Raw genomic sequence first — 20,809 nt, forward strand, 5'->3', positions numbered from 1 at the left:
GAGGGAATGCAAACTATTGCGAGGGAACGGAAAACGTATTGCGAGGGAACCCAAAATATTGAGAGGGAATGCAAACTATTGCGAGGGAATGCAAAACTTATTGTGAGTGGTCGCAAACTATTGTGAGGGCACGCAAAACTTATTACGAGGGAACGCAAACTATTGTGAGGGAATGCAAAACTTATTGCAAGTGGTCGCAAAACTTATTGCGAGGGAACGCAAACTATTGCGAGGGAACGCAAACTATTGTGAGGGAATGCAAAACTTATTGCGAGGGAATGCAAACTATTGCAAGGGCATGCAAAATGTATTGCGAGGGAACGCAAACTATTGCGAGGGAACGGAAAACTTATTGTGAGTGGTCGCAAACTATTGTGAGGGCACGCAAAACTTATTGCGAGGGAATGCAAATTATTGCGAGGGCACGCAAAACTTATTGCAAGTGAACGCAAACTATTGCGAGGGAATGGAAAACTTATTGCGAGGGAACGCAAACTATTGCGAGGGAACACAAACTATTGCAAGTTGAATGCAAAACTTATTGCAAGTGGTCGCAAACTATTGTGAGGGCATCACAAAACATATTTCAAGGGAATGCAAACTGCTGAGAGGGAATGCAGAACTTATTGCGAGGGAACACAAACTATTGCGCAGGAATGCAAACTATTGAGAGGGCATGCAAAACTTATTGTGAGGGAACACAAATTAGTGCGAGGGAATGCAAAACTTATTGCGAAGGAATGCAAACTATTGCGAGGGCACGCAAAACTTATTGCAAGTGAACGCAAACTATTGCGAGGGAACACAAACTATTCCAAGGGAATGCAAAACTTATTGCAAGTGGTCGCAAACTATTGTGAGGGCACGCAAAACTTATTGCGAGGGAACGCAAACTATTGTGAGGGAATGCAAAACTTATTGCGAGGGAATGCAAACTATTGCGAGGGCACGCAAAATGTATTGCGAGGGAACGGAAAACGTATTGCGAGGGAACGCAAAATATTGTGAGGGAATGCAAACAATTGCGAGGGAATGCAAAACTTATTGTGAGTGGTCGCAAACTATTATGAGGGCACGCAAAACTTATTGCGAGGGAAGGCAAACTATTGTGAGGGAATGCAAAACTTATTGTAAGTGGTCGCAAACTATTGTGAGGGCACGCAAAACTTACTGCGAGGGAACGCAAACTATTGTGAGGGAATGCAAAACTTATTGCGAGGAAATGCAAACTATTGTGAGGGCACGCAAAATTTATTGCGAGGGAATGCAAACTATTGCGAGGGAACGGAAAACGTATTGCGAGGGAACCCAAAATATTGAGAGGGAATGCAAACTATTGCGAGGGAATGCAAAACTTATTGTGAGTGGTCGCAAACTATTGTGAGGGCACGCAAAACTTATTACGAGGGAACGCAAACTATTGTGAGGGAATGCAAAACTTATTGCAAGTGGTCGCAAAACTTATTGCGAGGGAACGCAAACTATTGCGAGGGAACGCAAACTATTGTGAGGGAATGCAAAACTTATTGCGAGGGAATGCAAACTATTGCAAGGGCATGCAAAATTTATTGCGAGGGAACGCAAACTATTGCGAGGGAACGGAAAACGTATTGTGAGTGGTCGCAAACTATTGTGAGGGCACGCAAAACTTATTGCGAGGGAACGCAAACTATTGTGAGGACATGCAAAATGTATTGCAAGGGAAAGCAAACTATTGCGAGGGAATGGCAAACTTATTGTGAGGGAACACAAACTACTGCAAGGGCATGCAAAACATATTGCGACAGCATTACAAAACATATTGCAAGGGAACGCAAACTATTGCGAGGGAATGCAAAACTTATTGCGAGGGAACACAAACTATTGCGAGGGCACACAAAATTATTGCGAGGGCACACAAAACGTATTGCAAGGGAACGCAAACAGTTGAGAGTGAATACAAAACTTATTGCGAGGGAACACAAACTATTGCGAGGAAACGCAAACTATTGTGAGTGAAAGCAAAACGTATTGCGCGGGAACGCAAACTATTGCGAGGGCACGCAAAACTTATTGTGAGGGAACACAAACTATTGCGAGGGTATGCATAATTTATTGCGAGGGAATGCAAACTATTGCGAGGGCACACAAAACATATTGCAAAGGAAAGCAAACTATTGCGATGGAACGGCAAACTTATTGTGATGGAACACAAACTATTGCGAAGGAATGCAAAACTTAATGCGAGGGAAATGCAAACTATGAGAGGGCATGCAAAACGTATTGCGAGGGAACGCAAACTATTGCGACGGCACGCAAAACTTATTGTGAGGGAACGCAAATTATTATGAGGGAATGCAAAACTTATTGTGAGGGCATGCAAAACTATTTTAGAAAAAAAAATTCTCTAAGTGGCTTCGTAAAAAGGCTATTGATTTTTTTGAATTTGAAAAACTTCAATTAATGCTGTCATGTGAATAAGGGACCGATTCTACCGAATGCTTTTTCATATCCATCCGCACTGTTTTTAAATTGTTTTCCTATGTAAACATTCGCGAGACAGACGTCTTTGACTGTTGCGCTGCATATCGCTTTGTTTTCAGCAAGGGTGTCACGTTTTTTTACATTTCTTTTGTCAAGTTAACCCTAAAAATGGCAATATTTTTTTTTCTAAAATATTGCATTTATTTTACATTTTACAGCTTGTAGAAATCCTGAAAAAAATATTTAAAAAAGATAGGAACATTTTCCCTCGAGGTCAGCTGCTTTCTTAAAAAAAAAATCTACCATGTTACTGTTTTTTAGAAATGGTTTAGCCATTCTCAAATGTGTAAAAATGCTTTTCTCAGTGTCACCAAAACATTTCAGGTTTCTGTGCCTACACGATGTTGGAATCCTACAGGCGTCCCTGATTATGGCAGTACCATGGTACTGTGATAGTATCAGATGGTAATACAATAGTACTTTTATTTACACCATGGTACTGAATGATTATCTTTTTCATGTACCATCTTATTTCAATTTAACACCAATGTACGTGAAAGAGGTACTACCATGGTACATGTCCAAAAAACATGGTATTATTATCATGGTACCTTGTCCAAAAAAAAAAAACAAAAAAAATACGAATGGGTGTACAAACCTGTGGAGGACTGAAGGCAGTGGGGCGCCACGCCACTGGCAGTGTTTTGAGTTTAATTCTAGCAGTTAGTGTTGGAGCAGAGGCGTAGCCAATCCGAGCAAAGGCGGAACATGAGAGAATTTGCAGAGGACTTGTAAAATACTGGTCTAGTGGCAGGATTTTGGTGCGCTCAAGGGAATGTGTGGAAAAAACAGGTAGGTAGGTAAGGAGTGTGTTACAGTAGTTTAACCATGAAATGACCAGAGCTGTAAAAAAAACCTGTAAAAAATGCTATTGCACAGTTGGTGCATGAGTGAAATTATGAGACTTTTTTGTACTATGGGTGCACAATATTGTATAGTGTGAATTTCTCACCTTATATTATAAGCTAAAATTTTAGTTGTGCTTACTAGGGGTGGGGAAAAACAATTCTTGAGACAAATTATTTTAAAATCATCTCCCTGATGAAAAATCTATTTTTATTTTAATCCCAAAAATTATGTTTAGCTTAATGCTAATACAATGATTGATAGATAAATATAGAAAGCTATATATGTGCCGAGTTCTACACAAACAGGTTTTCTCTCTGAGAAGTTTAGTCTCTTTAATTCTTTACGTTTAGTCCTTTAATGCACCGCTGCTACAGCCATAAAAGCACCGCTTATTCACTGTCGGACATCAAATCCTCTTCTGCGGGTAATGTTCCTGTTATTATGCATAATCCACAGGTTTATTTGTGAGGTGTTGTGGAGAGTATTCTGCAGATGCCTTACACTGCCTTAATGAATAGTTTAGCAGTAAAAAGGCTCATCAAACTGTTGGATGCCGTGAACTACACGTTGCGCCCCCACAATATTTATAATCTAACAGCTGTGCACTTCTGAATGCGGAGCGAGGATAACCCTTTGACCTCAAGTGCTCCGGTTACATTGAAGCACGTCATTTTGCATCCGGGATGAGCATAAGCGGTTTTGTGCCGCTCTGTATTGCCACTTTTCATGTGTCTTCCTTTTCTTTCTTTAAAAGTTTTGTGGGATAATAGGTTAAAGTTATTTAGCCTATTTACTGGTTGAACATCAGTTAGCTACCCTATTAAAGATCTGTGTTTAGCATCCATTTATCCCTAGGAAATGCGCCTGATTGGGTAACATGGATGTAATGCAGCCTAATTATACATGGGTTCCTTAATATCAACTAGTCAACTAATACTGTAGTTCAGACAATGCACCGACTAGTCAACTGGTAGTTTTAAATTGGTATTTTGCTTATTCCTACTTTTCACCTGCAAATTCTGTATTACAGAGTGAAACAATTGTCATTTCTGACAGAACTGTTCTTTAATAGACATTTATTTCTGAGAAAAATGAGTTAACACAGCTAAATATCAAATTTCAGTACTTACAGAATCGCAATACTTTAAAAATCGCAATCGAATCGGCAAGTAAATATCGTTGTAATATCGAATAGGAAGGTCTGTGGCAATTCCCAGCCCTAGTACTTACCCGTGCAAAACTCAACTACACTGTTGTAGGAGCTTGCCAGGGTGCTGCCAACGTAGTCTTATGACAAATCGTTTTCATTTGTACAAGATGGCGAAATCGTAAGATATTGTTCGACTTGGCTCGTATGAAAAGGTGTGACTTTTCCCATAGAGACAGGCATACAAATGAACAGGCATCAGATTTGAGCTAGCCTCCTATCCTAGCTTTATTTTAAGAAAGGAAACATCGGTGAACAAATTTTGTTCCTCATTCCTTATTCATTTAGGCAAACGACCGATGTATGCCAGTAACCTGTAATATGCTTCCCTCGTCTCATTCCAAACCCTGATGTTTTCTTCAAGTTATTTTCCTATTAAAGATGTCATGACATGACTTTTTCTATTATTATTTGAATAGTTTCAGCGTGGTTCACTTATAGTATTAGTAAAGTAAAGCCATATATTGGTAAAACATGATGATTTTACACCCTCATTCTAACCCTCTGTCAGAAACAGTTTTTGTGCTGCTTCTCCTTTAAGTAATTTAATTTTCTGATTGGATCTCTGCTCATGACTGACCTGCTCTCTCTACTTGCCATCTCACTGCTCACCACTACTGGGCGGGCTATGGAAGTGATTGAAAGTAAGGTAGGTGTTGATGTGTTGTTGTGGAGGTGGTCAGATGCAAATGTCTACCACGGTGTTACATCACAATGTGGAGGAAGTAGAGAATGAGACATTTTGGCAGATTGGTTTCAACAAATGCTCTTTTTGCAGTGAGGAGCAAGTTTTGAGTTCTGAAACTTACAGTATGTTTTATAGTACAATGACCTCTTCTATGTCAAAAGATCAAGGGAAATTAGATTCTTCATGTCATGACCATTTTAAAATCAAGGTTTGGTTTAGGGTTTGGGTAAGGGGTTAGACTTTATGGTTAAGTTTGGGGTTTGGGTTAGGAGTTTAACTTAGGAAAAATTACAAGAACGCTTATTTAAATCCTTGAGGTTTCTCTTTCTTCCGTGGTACGCAACAGTGATTTTTCTATTAAAATCATGATTAGGTTTAGTGTTTGGGTAAGGGGTTAAACTTAGGAAAAGTCTAAATGTACTTTATGGGCAAAAAAGATGTGTGTTTTTTAACAAGTCAACATCTTGTACTAATTATTATGATTTTTCATGAGACCGGGTTGGTGTTGCTAGGTGGTTTCTTACTGGCTCATGTCAAAAGAGCCCTTACCAAGGCTCTATGATATTCTGGTTCCTAGTTATGGTTTGGGTTAATTCTTTCAATGTAAGTCTATGGAATATTTGTGCCCGTTTTATTGTCCACTAGTCGAAAATCATAAGTCTGATCATTTAGAAAAGGAATAGTGAACTTTTCCTCAACAAGTCACATGATTTTAAGTATAATTCATGTCTTTAGCACAAATGGTGGGAGGTGAGTTATGCGCCTAAGCACCAAAGCAAAAAATGTGGGGTTAAGGGGATTTGTTCAAATCTAAGTATGAGCAATTCGAATAGTAATGCTTGCCTTAGCTAGTGAAACAATACAACTTTACTTGTGTAGAACAGAGGTTTTTCAGCTCCTGCAGGGGCCCGAGGCGATGCAAGCAGCAGGATCACAGGTCCCCTCCCAGGGGACAAATCTCTCTAAAGAGTCACTTTTAATTAAAGTGCTAATTGGTGAACTGTCCACCCCTGCGATGGCTGTCATATTATGTGCAAAACAGAGACAGTGGAGAGACCAGTGACAGCTTTATCAGCTGATGGACTGGTTCATTAGGGTCTATGTGCATTCACACGTCAACACACGGTCAAACATAAATAACTGTAAACCCCAAGATGTTACAAATGTGCAACCTCTACACAAAATCAATACTACAGCTTTGTCAAATGTAGGACTACTCACATACTCACACAGACTCATACAGAGTTACACACATACACTCAAACACACAAGCTGACAAGTTTAACAAGAAACTCTGCCAGAAGGGGTGTGTCAGCCTTGCAGGGATTTGTGTCACAGCCAAAAAAAAAGATACAAATAAAACAGAGAAAAGTGTAAAGGAAGAGGAGAGAGAGAATGAGGGAGGGAAAAAGAGTAAAAGACAAAAAGACTGTGGTAGAAAGTAGACAGAACACACAAAATGGAGTTGTGGCAAGAGCATTTGTGTCTGAGTGTGTACTTCAGGTTAGAGTTTGGTAAAAAAAATAAAAAAAATAAACTCTTGATCTTCTTGCCTGGAGAGAAAAAGGATAGTTTAGGAAACTTTTTACCTGGCACTCGCTCATGGGTTCCTCTTCCTTTGTCTCAACCTTCTTATCAAGCAGTTCACCACTGAGAAGAGACTCCAAAACGGGACCCTCAGGAACACCCCCTTCCTTCTTTAGGGCTGCCTCATAGTCTACACACACACAAACACACCATACACAGCCACTTAGACCTCAACACTTTTCTCAATAATGAAACAATTAGATTAAGTTAACATAAACAGAGTTAAAGGAACAGTTCACCCTCATGCCATCCCAGATGAGCATGACTTTGTTTCTTCTGCTGAACACAAACAAAGATTTTTACAAGAATATTTCAACTCCATTTCAGTGAATGGTTACCAAAATTTTGCTGAAAAAAGCACATAAATGCAGCATAAAAGTAATCCATATGATTCCAGTGGTTTAATCCATGTCTTTAGAAGTGATCTAATAGATTTTGGGTGATAAAAAAAAACAAATTGTAACTCCTTTTTCAATTTACATCTTGCCTTTACAGTCTCTAGGCACATGATGATTTCAAGCTTGATTACAGTTCCTAGTGTTTGAAGCGCAAAGTGCTAGATAGCGCTAGGAAATTTAATCGAGTTTGAAATTATGATCGCCAAGGAGACTGCTGATGAAGATTTTAAAGGAGTTTTGTTTTGGTCTGTTCTCACCCAAAACCGATTGGATCACTTCAGAAGACATGGATTTAGCCAATGGAGTCAATGGATTACTTTTATGCTGCCTTTATGTGCTTTTTGAACCTTCAAACTTCTGGCCATCATTCACTAGCATTGTATGGACCTATAGAGCTGAGATATTCTTCTATATATCTTCATTTGTGTTCTGAAGAAGAAACAAAGTCATACACATCTTGGATGGCATGAGTGTGAGGAAATGATGAGATGATTTTCATTTTTTGGTGAACTATTCCTTTAAATTTCGGGTTGTTTCTCATCAAAACCTGTTTTATGACAGAATTTTCATTTTTGGGTGTGCTTTTCCTTTAATATTAATCACTTTGATTAAATTATGCTATACCAAAGAAAGAAATATGAAAGTGTGTAAAACATTTTGTATATATGATGTCAATGGCCAAAAAAAATAAAAATAAATCTCAACATCAACAAAAATGGATCAAACTGTTAAGTTAAAGGAACAGTTCACCCTAAAGCTCTTACAATTTGAGTTGTTTCTGTGTTAACCTATCGTATGCCTTCAGTCTCTGAATAGGATGCACGGGTCACATGCACTACTTTTATGATCCTTTTGTGCCCTTTTTTTAAGCTTGAATGTGAGGCACAATCCCTTGCCATTGTATAGAAAAGATGGACTGTGATATCGATTAAAACATCTTTTTGTGTTTCGCTTAAAAAAGAAAGTCATACTGGTTTGGAATGAATGAGAGTGAGTAAATTATGACAGAATGTTTGGGTGAACCATTTCTTTAATTCCTCAATATATTTTTTATCAATATCTTTAATCGGCTCTCACCAATCTTAAACTCGATTGGTCCAAGACGTGGATCCTCTAAGATGTTTAACCGTCTCTTCTTTCTCCAACAACGTGCAGGATAAGTATAAAGCTGCCCTGGAGCCACACCTGGGTCAAGTAAAGTCAAGTCATTTTTATGTGCATAGCGCAATTTTAAATTTTTGTATTTTCCCAACACTAATCATTTCAAAGCAGCTTTACAGAAAATTATGCTTCAGAAGTCAAACAGAACCAGAGGCAGATATGTAACACAGCATGAATACTGTCTCTAGCTTAAGCTTATACCACCAACTTAGATCCAAATCACATGTGCAGTACCATAAACACACACACACCTGGCCCACGGTGGGTCTTCTCCATCCATATGTAACAGTTACTCTGTGCTACGCCTGTTTGGGAGTCAAGGAATGGCAGACGCATGGAGCGTTCAGCGCAAAGTCGAGCATTGTAACTGCGGCAGTGCTCTATGGCCTCGCGGTAGAACTCCTCACCTAGGCTGGAAACAATACAAAAGACGAGAACATGCTATATTCACAAACAAGAATGAATAAACATTGGTTTGATTTTGCTGCTCAACAATTAAGAATTTTTTTTTTTTTTAAATGTCAGGCTTTTGGTGCTGTAAGCAGAGAACTCTGTACTCAAATTTAAGTGAATGATAATTACAGTGTGGTAAGAAAATGAAGAGTGAATTGGATTCTTGGCTGGCATCTACATGGGAGGCAAAAGTCTTATTTCCAACAAAGTTCAAAGCTCTAAATTGTGTGCATAATAAATTTATTTGAAATTCAAGACAGAATAATATACATGAGAAGTCAGTTTGCAGGAAACAGGATGATATGAAGATGAATTAAATTCTCATTTGACATTTGTCCATAGAATATGTGAGGATAATCAGGACTACACAGTAAGAAATATTTTGTCAAGTAACCTAAAAATGTGCTTTATGTGGAATTATACATTAAATTAATTGGTTTAAATCAAGTTTAATAATATTTTTTAATATGACTGATGATTGACAACCTAAGTACATTAGGTTACACCAATAAAAGTCAAATAGCTCATTAACGTAGCAATTTACTACAGTTTATTTTAATAAACTTTTACAATTTAAAACTCTACTTTCAGAAAGTGATGTATAAAAAAACACTGCACAGTGAGGAACATTGGTGAGCATTCATTGTTCATGTGAAAAAAGCATAGTCAACCATTGTGTCCTCAGGAGTATGTATGTTTGCATGCTTAAAACTGGCAGGACAAAGGTACCGAACAGTGATTTTAATGCTGAGACTGCAGTGTGGTACCCTGCTCAGAAAACTGCTGTGTATGTAAAACAATTTTAAGATTCGGATGACACTTTACATAACTCTCATTATTAAGTCAATAACGAATGTTTTATAATGTTTTACAGATCAGTAGTTGATTTACATTTAAATATACAGTTGTGCTCAAAAGTTTGCATACCCTTGGAGAATTGGTAATATATGTACCATTTTTAAAGAAAACATGAGTGAGCAGGCAAAACACATCTCTTTTATTTCTTATGGGATTCATATTCAACTGTAGGTTATAACAGAATGGCACAATCAAAAAACAAAACATGGCAACAAAGAAAAAAATTAAATGACCCCTGTTCAAAAGTCTGCATACCCTTAGTTCTTAATACTGTGTATTGCCCCCTTTAGCATCAATGACAGTGTGCAGTCTTTTGTAATAGTTGTCTATGAGGCCCCAAATTCTTGCAAGTGGTATAGCTGTCCATTCGTCTTGGCAAAATGCCTCCAGGTCATGCAAAGTCTTTGGTCGTCTTGCATGAACCGCATGTCCGAGATCTCCCCAGAGTGGCTCGATGATATTAAGGTCAGGAGACTGTGATGGCCACTCTAGAACCTTCACCTTTTTCTGCTGTAACCACTGGAGGGTCAACTTGGCCTTGAGCTTAGGGTCATTGTCGTGCTGGAAAGTCCAAGAGCGTCCCATGCGCAGCTTTCGTGCAGAAGAAGGTAAATTGTCTGCCAGTATTTTCTGATAACATGCTGCATTCATCTTGCCATCAATTTTCACAAGATTCCCCGTGCCTTTAGAGCTCACACACCCCCAAAACATCAGTGAGCCACCACCATGCTTCACTATAAGTCTTGTTGACCCCTCTCCAAACATAGCACTTATGGTTGTGACCATAAAGCTCTATTTTGGTCTTGTCACTCCAAATTACAGTGTGCCAGAAGCTGCGAGGCATGTCAAGGTGTTGTCGGGCATATTGTAACCGGGCTTTTTTGTGGCTTTGGCGCAGTAAAGGCTTCTTTCTGGCAACTCGACCATGCAGCTCATTTTTGATCTGCTCAGTGCATCCACGTGAGAGCTAACAAACTCACTGACTATTTATACACAGACACTAATTGCAATTTAAACCTGTGTGTCACCTTGTGTGTCTGTAACAAGGCCAAACATTCAAAGGTATGTACATTTTTGATCAGGGCCATTTGGGTTATTTCTGTTATCATTATGTTTTAAAAAGGAGCCAAACAACTATGTGATGATAAATGATCACTATCCTTAAATAAAAGACAGTGTTTTTTTTTGCATGATCAGTCATATTTTCAAAATCAATGGCAAAATTTTACAATTTCTGACAGGGTATGCAAACTTTTGAGCACAACTGTAAATAAATGAATAAAAGTTAATTGAGAAATTCTAGCTATGTGGGTGTATTAACTAATGATCCATTTAGTCCACATTTTATAATTTAAAGGAATATTCCGGATTCAATACAAGTTAAGCTCAATCATTAGTATTTGTGGCATAATGTTGATTACCACAAACATTCATTTCGACTCGTCCCTCATTTTCTTTTTTCTTTTTAAATTTTTTTTTAATTTTCTCCCCTTTTCTCCCCAATTTGGAATGCCCAATTCCCAATGCGCTCTATGTCCTCATGGTGGCGTAGTCAATCCGGGTGTCGGAGGACGAATCTCAGTTGCCTCCGTGTCTGAGACCATCAGTCTGCGCATCTTATCACTTGGCTTGTTGAGCGCGTTACCGCAGAGACGTAGCGCGTGTGGAGGCGCACTATTCTCCGCGGCATCCACTCACAACTCATCACGTGCCCCACCGAGAGTGAGAACCACATTATAGCAACCACGAGGAGGTTACCCCATATGACTCTACCCTCCCTAGCAACCAGGCCAATTTGGTTGATTAGGGGACCTGGCTAGAGTCACTCAGCTCACCCTGGATTTGAACTCACGACTCCAGAGGTGGTAGTCAGCGTCTTTACTCGCTGAGCTACCCAGGCTCCATCCCTTGTTTTCTTTTTAAAAAAGCAAAAACAAATTTGGTTCCAGTGAGGCACTTACAATAGAAGTGAACGGAGCCAATCCGTAAACGTTAAAATACTCACTATTTCAAAAGTATAGCCATATGTCGTAAACAATATGTATGTTAACATGATTTTAGTGATAAAATCGCTTACTAACCTTTTCTGTGTAAAGTTCTATCCAATTTTACAACTTCATTGTCATGACGAAGTAACGCCGTAAACCCTAAAACCCTGAAACGACTGTAAAAACAATGATTTACAGCCTAAATAATACACAAGTTTTAACAGAAGAATTAATGTAGGTGTGTTTATAAAATTATTTGTTTCACATTCATGCTTTTAAACCCCCCAGAAATCGGCCCCATTCACTTCCAAAGTGCTTCACTGCAAGCTTGATTTTTGCTTTTAACAAAGAAAAGGACAGACGAGTCGAAATTACTTTTTGTGGTAATCAAGATTATGCCACAAATGCTGTCGATTGAGCTTAACTTGTATTGAACCCGGAATATTCCTTTTATAAGTAAGGGAACTGGATAATGTACAGTTAACCAGTCATTAACGCAAAATAAACCTTGAAAGGGTGTTCAGGATCTCGTCGCTGACTGTACAATATCCTGCTTATGATTACTTACCAAATAAAGAAATATATACATGGAAATCAAATGAAATTGATTTGAGCTGAAATAATTTTATGATGTGAGAAGAAACATACAGTTTAGCAGATGTTTGATAATGTTATAATTTTTAATATATATATATATATATATATATATATATATATATATATATATATATAAAGCCAAAACATTCTGACCACTCACAGGTGAGACGAATAACGTTGATCATCTCCTAAAAAGGCCACATGTCAAGGTCTGGGTAGATTTGATGGTAGGTGAACTATCAGTTCTTGTAGTCAACATGTTGAATGCAGGAGAAATAAGACCTGAGCAACTTTGACAAGAGCCACATTTTTATGGCCAGACGACTGGGTCAGAGCATCTCTGAAACAGCAAGGCTTGTGGGGTGCTCCCGGTCAGTAGTGATGAGTACCTACTGACAGTGGTCTGAGGAGGAACAAACCACAAACCAGCAACAGGGTGTTGGGCGCCCAAGGCTAATCGATGCGTGAGGAAAACGAAGGCTATCCCGTCTGGTCCGAACGGTCAGAAGGTCTTCTGTGGCACAAGTCACAGAAAATTTTAATGAGTGTTACATGAGAAATGTGTCACAACACACAGTGCTTTGCACCCTGATGTGTACAGAGCTGCGTAACTGCAGACCGGTCAGAGTGCCCATGATGTCCCCAGTCCACCATCAAAAGCGCCTACAAGTGTTGTCACAGTACCAAAATTTCAGTAGTCAGTACCGATACCAGTGAAATTTCATGGTTCTCGATATCAATTTCGATACCACAGAAATATTTTGCTAATATGATAATGTGCTATTGAACACACTCCTTTAGCCTAAAGTTACATTTCAATGTAAATAATAAATTAAAAGATATGCATGTTTCCTTCAAGTGTTTCTAACACTTGTTTGTTTTTAAGCAGGGCGCTACTGAAATCTGTTTTATTTTTTCCCCAAATCCTTTTTTCCTTTTTTTTTTATTTATTATTTTTCTTAGAATTACATGTTTTAAAGTTTAATTTAATTTTATTATCAAAATGGTGTCTAATCAAATATTTTCCCTTAAACTTTTAAAAACTTTTAACAAGTAAAAAATAGAACAATTACTTATCAACATACCATTGCATTTTTAACAAACATTTATTCAGTACAAAAGCACTCTTGCTTGTGATTAGTTGTGCATTTCAGTGTAAAAGAGCAACAGACCACACGCTCAAATAAGCGTGAGAGCATTTGAAAGCAGTCATGTGTCAGACAGTGTGCAGGTACCAAATTAAGTCTTTCCACTGTACTACTGGTACTGTACAATCACTGGTATCGTTACATCTTTTTTAATTTAGTACCGACTTGGTACCGAAGTACCAGTACTTTTGACAACACTAGTGCCTACAGCATCGGAACTGGACCTTTGAGCAGTGCAAGAAGGTTGCCTGGTCCGATGAGTCCCGTTTTCTTTTACATCACTTGGACGGCCGTGTACGTGTGTGCCGTTTACCTGGGGGAGTGATGGCACCAGGATGCACTGTGTGAAGACGACAAGCCAGTGGAGGGAGTGTGATGCTCTGGGCAACATTCTACTGGGAAACCATGGGTCCGGCCATTCATGTGGACATCAATTTGATACGTGCCACCTACCTAAACATCGTTGCAGACCAGGTACACCCCTTCATGGCAGTGGTATTCTCTGATGGCAGTGGCCTCTTTCAGCAGGATAATGCGCCCTGCCACACTGCACACATTGTTCGGGAATGGTTTGAGGAACATGATGAAGAGTTCAAGGTGTTGCCATGGCCTCCAAATTCCCCAGATCTCAATCCGATTGAGCATGTGGCTCCACAGTGGCTCCACCTCGCAACTTACAGGACTTGAAGGAACTGCTGCTAATGTCTTGGTGCCAGATACCACAGGTCACCTTCAAGGGTCTTGTAGAGTCCATGCTTCAGCGAGTCGGCGCTGTTTTAGCAGCACATGGAGGACCAACAGCATATTAGGCAGGTGGTCATAATGTTTTGGCTAATCAGTATATATACTGTATGTATATGTATATGTATATATATATATATATATATATATATATATATATATATATATATATATATATATGTGTGTGTGTGTGTGTGTGTGTGTGTGTGTGTGTGTGTGTGTGTGTGTGTGTGTGTGTGTGCATATGTAAATACAGTATTTGTAAATAAATGGTAAAACTTTGCAATAAGTTTGTATTTGTTAACATTAGTTAACTACATTAGTTACATGAACTAACAATGAAAATAAATATTTTACAGCAGTTATTAATAGATATACAATACATTTAATGTATTTTTTAAATTAAAAGTTGTAAATGTTAACATTATTCAATGCATTATGAACTAACATAAACAAACAATGAACAACTGTACTTTCATTAATGAACGTAACCAAAATGAACATGGTAGAATATATTGTTCATTGTTAGTTCATCTAAAATATTGTGTTAATAAATGTCAACAAATAGAACTTTATTGTAAAGTGTAACCAACTAACTAACTAACTTACTAACTAACTAACTAAATAAATAAAGTGTTACCAAATTTAGTGTAGATATTCTTCTGATTCAGCTATAGTTTATTCAGCTTTGAAGTTCACGCATAGCATTTTTCCCATTGTTAATACAAGGAGATCAAAAGTGCAGAAATTGTAAGGAGATGCTTAAAGAGTCCTGACAAAAATCTCATCAACCTTGCTTTCCCACAATTTCTTTTTTTTTTTCTTTTTCTTTATTTGTGCAACAGGATAAATAAATGACTGCGATTCTTTTATGCGCTATGATTTTGATAGTTTCAGAGGAGACGAGATAATTGTAGAAACTAGCCCTAATCTAACTATTGGTGATCCCACTAAGGGAAAAAAAGACCAAGGAAACAGAAGAGAGCTTTGGAATATAGGCAATATTGGTTTCTGCTGATGTGTAAATCGTTTATTTCACTGTAATCAAAAGCACTGTGTCTGTAAACAAGAGTGAGGAATGGGGCAAAATTGCATCATGCAACAATGAATGCATCCCTGAAACAAGCCCGGGTAACAAATGGACAGAGACTTGAGGTGATGTTGATGATGTAACTGTAAAACCATTGTGATTGGTGAACTCATCCATTTCCCCCTGCTGGGCAATGAAGAAGAGTCATGTGCCTCAGGACAAATAACTCAGGCTGTCTGACATAAATAATCCTCATTTCTCCAAACAGAATGGTGTCGACCAAACCAAAACCAGACCAAATAACAATTCTGTCACAAATATGTTTAACACACATCATTTTCTGTCTAATTTGGTCCATATTTGAATAAAACAAGGAAATGCAATCTACAATGGGGCATTACATCCTGGTATTTCAGTGCTGGTTGAAATTTATCCTCAATATGTGGTTTGAAAAACCACTAAGTGTGAAGGGGGAGTAAATTACAGAGCATGGAATGTCATATGCTCAGGTGCACCTGAGGGTAAATATTGGGTCCTGTGGTAAAGTGCTGCAGGCTCCATTAAAACACCTCTACACTCAGCAGATATACTCAGCCTGCAGTCTGTCCTACACAATGAACCAGCAATATTTAAAGGTCAGTGTGCGAGAAACAACAAAGTTTGGAGTCTCTGTGATTACATGGGAAATTGTACTTGAAAAACTTTTCTCATGGTGTTTGAAGACATCTTGGTTTTCAGGTCTCTGTTATCTGAAAGGCTTTCTAATTGGATTTGTTTTTAAACAGAATACTTTTTAATGGTCCTGTCTTCATTGAACAATGTGCTTGGGATCAAACAGATTGTTCAATAAAAGTTCAAGAGAGTTGACTCTATATACTTCTTTCCTGTCAAAATGCATTTATTTCATTCTTAGAAAAGTAAAATATTATGTAACAATAATGCTATATTAGCATTTTCCAAACAAAGCCTTCCACAGTATAAAGACAGAAATGCACTAAAATAGCACAAATTTAAGTAACATGAAACATTTCCTAAAGTCTAAGTGGGAATTTTACTAATTGAAAGAACTAGTCCCCATAGGTTGTGTATTCATTACAACATGCATTAAATCTCTTAAACTCTCATCCTCCACAATATTAATCAGCCGGCAGACTGTGGCTATCCACTTAGATATGGCAATCGTGAAGCCGCATTCATGATTCACATCAGAGCATCAACGCCATCGTTAAGCAACACTTTAAACTTGTTCTGCTTTTGCGCTGACACTGTCCACGTAATGATACTTCATCCGAATTGGCGTTTTGGTGATTGTTAAGACTTGTTGCGCTTCTGAGGTAACTAAATTGCACCCTACAGAGGCTGCAAAGTGCTTGATTTTTTTTTGTCACAAGTCCCATCTGGGTATGTTTTGTACAATAAATAGCGTTAAGAGGTCCTTTCCCCATCGCTTGATCACTGATATGTTATCGCTGTGTGTTTGTTTGCTGTGTGTGTGTGTCAGTGTAATAATTAGAGGTCGACCGATAGTGGATTTTGCCGATTCCAATAACTAAGGTGGTGGAAAAGGCTGATAACCGATTAATCGGGCGATAGTTTTTTTTGTTTTGATTTGTTTTTTTAAATCATAGTCTTTCCTTACTTTGACATGCACAGAAATAGAGGCTACAAGTGTCTAAAATTAGCAAAACCCCAGATGCAGCCTGTAGTTCACCCCAAATCCCAATAATACCAGAAAAACATGTGACTTTTAACTATAAACAAGCGTAAAACACACCGGGGAGCCTTGTTTTGAAATGACGTAGTTAGGCTCCGTTACAATGCTCCATATTAAAGTATTTACCAAAGTAAGCCTTTTATAGCCTATACATTCACCAGATTTTTGCCGCATACACTCGCTTCAATTTAGAAATCTTGATTATGTAATCAAACTATACATTGAAGTGAGGATGAACACTGTCAATGATGAAAGATTTAGATACAGCAAATCCCTACATGATTGTTTTTATTTCATCTCTAGAGAACGCTGTTATACTCGAGAACATAACCGTTCAACTACAAAATCCTCCAACGCCGGCCACAGAGGAAAACAGAGGAATAATAAAAAAAATCTATCAACAACTATCAGCATAGATTTTTGAATATAACCAATAGGTCCAAAAAGCAACTAACAGCATTGATTAATTGGTAAAACCGATATATCGGTCTACCTCTAGTAATAATGTACCCGGACCCACTGCAAAAGTTATACCCTTTACCAATCAGTGTTCAGAACTCACACAGAGCTAAATAAAATGTCAGAATCTAATGCCAAATTGGTAAATAAAAAATAAAAATGAATGCGTTAAAGATGCTGCAAGCAATTTTTTTTCATGGAAAGTTATGCAAAAATGTGTCCTACTGCCTGAAAGATATTTATGAAACCAGTGTTGTAAGATAACTCATTTGTCTCTGTGACAGCACTACACTCTGTAAACAGCAAACAAAAATGTGTCCGCGGGCTGAGCTCTCTGATGTTTTCAGCCTGTCAATCATTTTGCGTTCTCATGGTATTGTAGTTTCCATGAATTATTAAGGCTTAATGCCATTTTTATGCCATGTTATTCATATCAATTTTCAGTTGAGGGTGCTATTTTGCTGTTTTTGACAACTGTTTTTGCACGATGTCAGTGTCAATCAAGCTCATTTGGTATCTTTGGAATGCGGAGTTTGGGAAAGAGGTGGCATAGCTAATCCAGTGGCTCAGCTTGTGGAAATTCCAGAATGGTTAAAAGTAGCTTACAGCACCTTTAAACATTTTAAATGAATCACATGCGTTAACGTGTTAATTTTGACAGCCTCACCAAATATCCAATAAGCACAGTGAAAAAGAAAACTTTAGCCCCAAAACATACTCTATGCAAGTATCTGAATGCAAATGCTTCTAGCTACGCAAGCTTGATTTCATGTGTCATGTCATTCAGAATGTAATTCATAACACAATGCTAGTGCACATTGCATACTGTACATAGCAATACCACAAGGGGTGCTATAACAGGCATTAGTCTTCTTCTACAGTCAGTTTTCTCTTTCAGGTCAGTTATTGTAATGGCAAAGAAACAGTTTGGAGAGAAGTGAGATATTTAAACTGTGGAAATGTTAATATCTAGCTGGCCAAGTTTAGAGTGTGTTTCTGCACTTAACTGTATATCAAGTAAGTGTATGCTGCCTCAAAATCCCATGCAGGAGGGTCTAACACTAAGTGATTTATGCTAGGACAATGCAGCAATGAGGTGTAGGAAGCATACCTGTTCTTTATGACGGTTCCACTTGATTGCCTAGCAAGAAATGAAAGAGACAATAAGTGAAAGACATAAGTGAATGAAGAAAATATAAGTCCAGACTGGTATTCAGACAATCTATTAGGTTATGGACAAAATTATGACTCCTATAACAGGGATCCTAAAAGGGGAAATAAGATGTATTTCCATTCAAATCATGATAAATTGACAGAAAAATCACCTTAGGTTAACTACAAAATTCCATGCCATTAACTACAGAAAATCCTCTACTTTAGAGATCAACCAGTATGGGTTTTTCAATGGCCTATGACAAATACTACACCCATATAGTATATGCATAATTAAATTTAATGATTGCAAATGAGAAAATGGTAAAATTAAATTAACAAAATAATCATAACTACTTAAAAAAATAATTTGTTTAATATCCACTGAAATGGCTTTGGTGGGTTTTGGAAATGACACAGAGACTTCTTTTAGTCGACCAAGCAGGCACAGTGCCGAAATTCTATGATGCAACTCGTGTATCATACTCTAAGTCTTCTGATACGTTTTGTGAGAAACAACCCGAAAATACTGAGTGGAAATATTGACATCCATAGCACTCACGAAGGCACTATCCACTGCCATTGTATTGAGAAGGAAGACTCCGATATTCATTTAAAAATATATTTTTGTTCCACATAAGAAAGAAAGTCATACAGCTTTGGAGTGACATTAAGGAGTGAGTAAATTATGAAAACCTTTTCATTTTTCATTAAACTATCCCTTTAAGAATATCTGAATTTACTATCTATACACCTTGAATGTGTTTTCATGATTAGCGTGACTTTAACTACATTACAGGGAAATGCATTATGACAGCAAGTCTTAGTATTTAAGCAGTACAAGAGCTCAAAAAAACAAAACAAAAAAACATATTACGTATCTTGGAGGAAAGCTGACAGAGTGGAGAAATGGGCAAGGTTGGGTAATATAAGAAAAATCAATAAGAGGAAGCAAAAGCCTGAAGCAAACCAACCAGAGTTTGGCTTGTGTGCGAGGAGAGCTGGCTAGGAATGGTATCTGTGGGGGAAAGTGTGCATGCCAGTGTGCCATGAGGAGAGGCACCTCTTTGTGTGCTTAGAGGGAGTGAAAGGTCAGAAAGTATGTGTGTTTATGCATGCAACTGTATATGAGAATTCGAATTTAGCCTTCAGATAGTTGCCTAATGTGTCGTAGCTGGTCTCCCAGCCTGGTCAGGCTGGTCCATTTGCTGGTTTTAGAGAGGTTTTGGGCACTTGTCAGCTGGTCAGGCTGGGAGATCATCTGGTAGACCAGCTAAACAAGCTGAGAACCAACTTGGCTAGGCTGAAAGACCAGCTAGTTTATCTTAAACCAGCTGAGACCAGCAAAGCTGCTTAGGATGGTTTAGGGTGTTTTTCAGCAGGGATTTCAGTTTTATACACTACCATTGGACAACCATGTTTTTTGGATATGGTATCATGGTATACCATGGTTATTTGGACATGTATTTACCATGGTATTTTTTTTGAAAAACCATGGTACATGAATACGTTACTTAGTACCACGATATATATTAAAGTACCATGGTATTCAACATCTTTTACTTTTACTGTACCACGGTACAGTCATTGAACCGTTTTGTAAGGGTACCAGCCTTAGGCGTTGCTAGATCCAATTTAGGGCGGCTTCAGCCCCCTTAAGTTTCATCTCAGCCCACCTAAAATATGTGAAATTGCAATAAGCACACAAATCTGTTATCAAGTGCAACAGTCTGGTTCTGGAAGTAAAAATGCCATTCATTTTCTCCATAGACTAATGGATTTTCAACAATACCTTTAAAGACAGACCTATAGTGAACTCCAAAGTTGTTCATCGATGGTATATGCCCTTGGTTGAAGCCATCAGTCTGCATTATTTCAACTTCTTTGTTTACAGATCGTGTTTAATAGTGGAATTCCTGGTGAACAACTACACTACCCATGATCCAGCAGAGAAAGATCTACCAATCAGAGAACTGCAGCCAACAAAGCCCACTAAACAAGTTCATTAGTGACCACCAACTTCCATGACACAATTGAGTCGGTATATATCAGAATATTTAGCGAAAAACAAAAATATACTGTTTCTATACTTATAATCAACAACCTAAAATCAATAGTTTTATATATTTCCATTGTTTTTATTTAAGTCATTAGCAATACTTCATGGATTGTAGTTTGTGTCCTCATACACAGTACACAGTCTTTTACCTTTGTCATTTTTGCTTAAAATCAAAGTTTGTAAATAATGCTGGGATT

At 38.0% G+C, this 20,809-nt stretch overlaps 1 protein-coding gene across 1 annotated transcript in view; it reads right to left on the reverse strand.

The window, feature by feature from the left end:
• Nucleotides 1-20,809, reverse strand: part of LOC127422461 (zinc finger protein neuro-d4-like) — a 117,313-nt gene that overhangs the window by 73,673 nt on the left and 22,831 nt on the right. Inside the window, 4 exon segments of the mRNA XM_051665990.1 lie at nucleotides 6,857-6,984; nucleotides 8,330-8,437; nucleotides 8,665-8,825; nucleotides 18,513-18,542. Of these exon segments, the coding sequence (XP_051521950.1) occupies nucleotides 6,857-6,984; nucleotides 8,330-8,437; nucleotides 8,665-8,825; nucleotides 18,513-18,542 (427 nt within the window).

This window comes from Myxocyprinus asiaticus, chromosome 31 (genome assembly GCF_019703515.2).
Source record: "Myxocyprinus asiaticus isolate MX2 ecotype Aquarium Trade chromosome 31, UBuf_Myxa_2, whole genome shotgun sequence".
NCBI classification, from domain to species: domain Eukaryota; kingdom Metazoa; phylum Chordata; class Actinopteri; order Cypriniformes; family Catostomidae; genus Myxocyprinus; species Myxocyprinus asiaticus.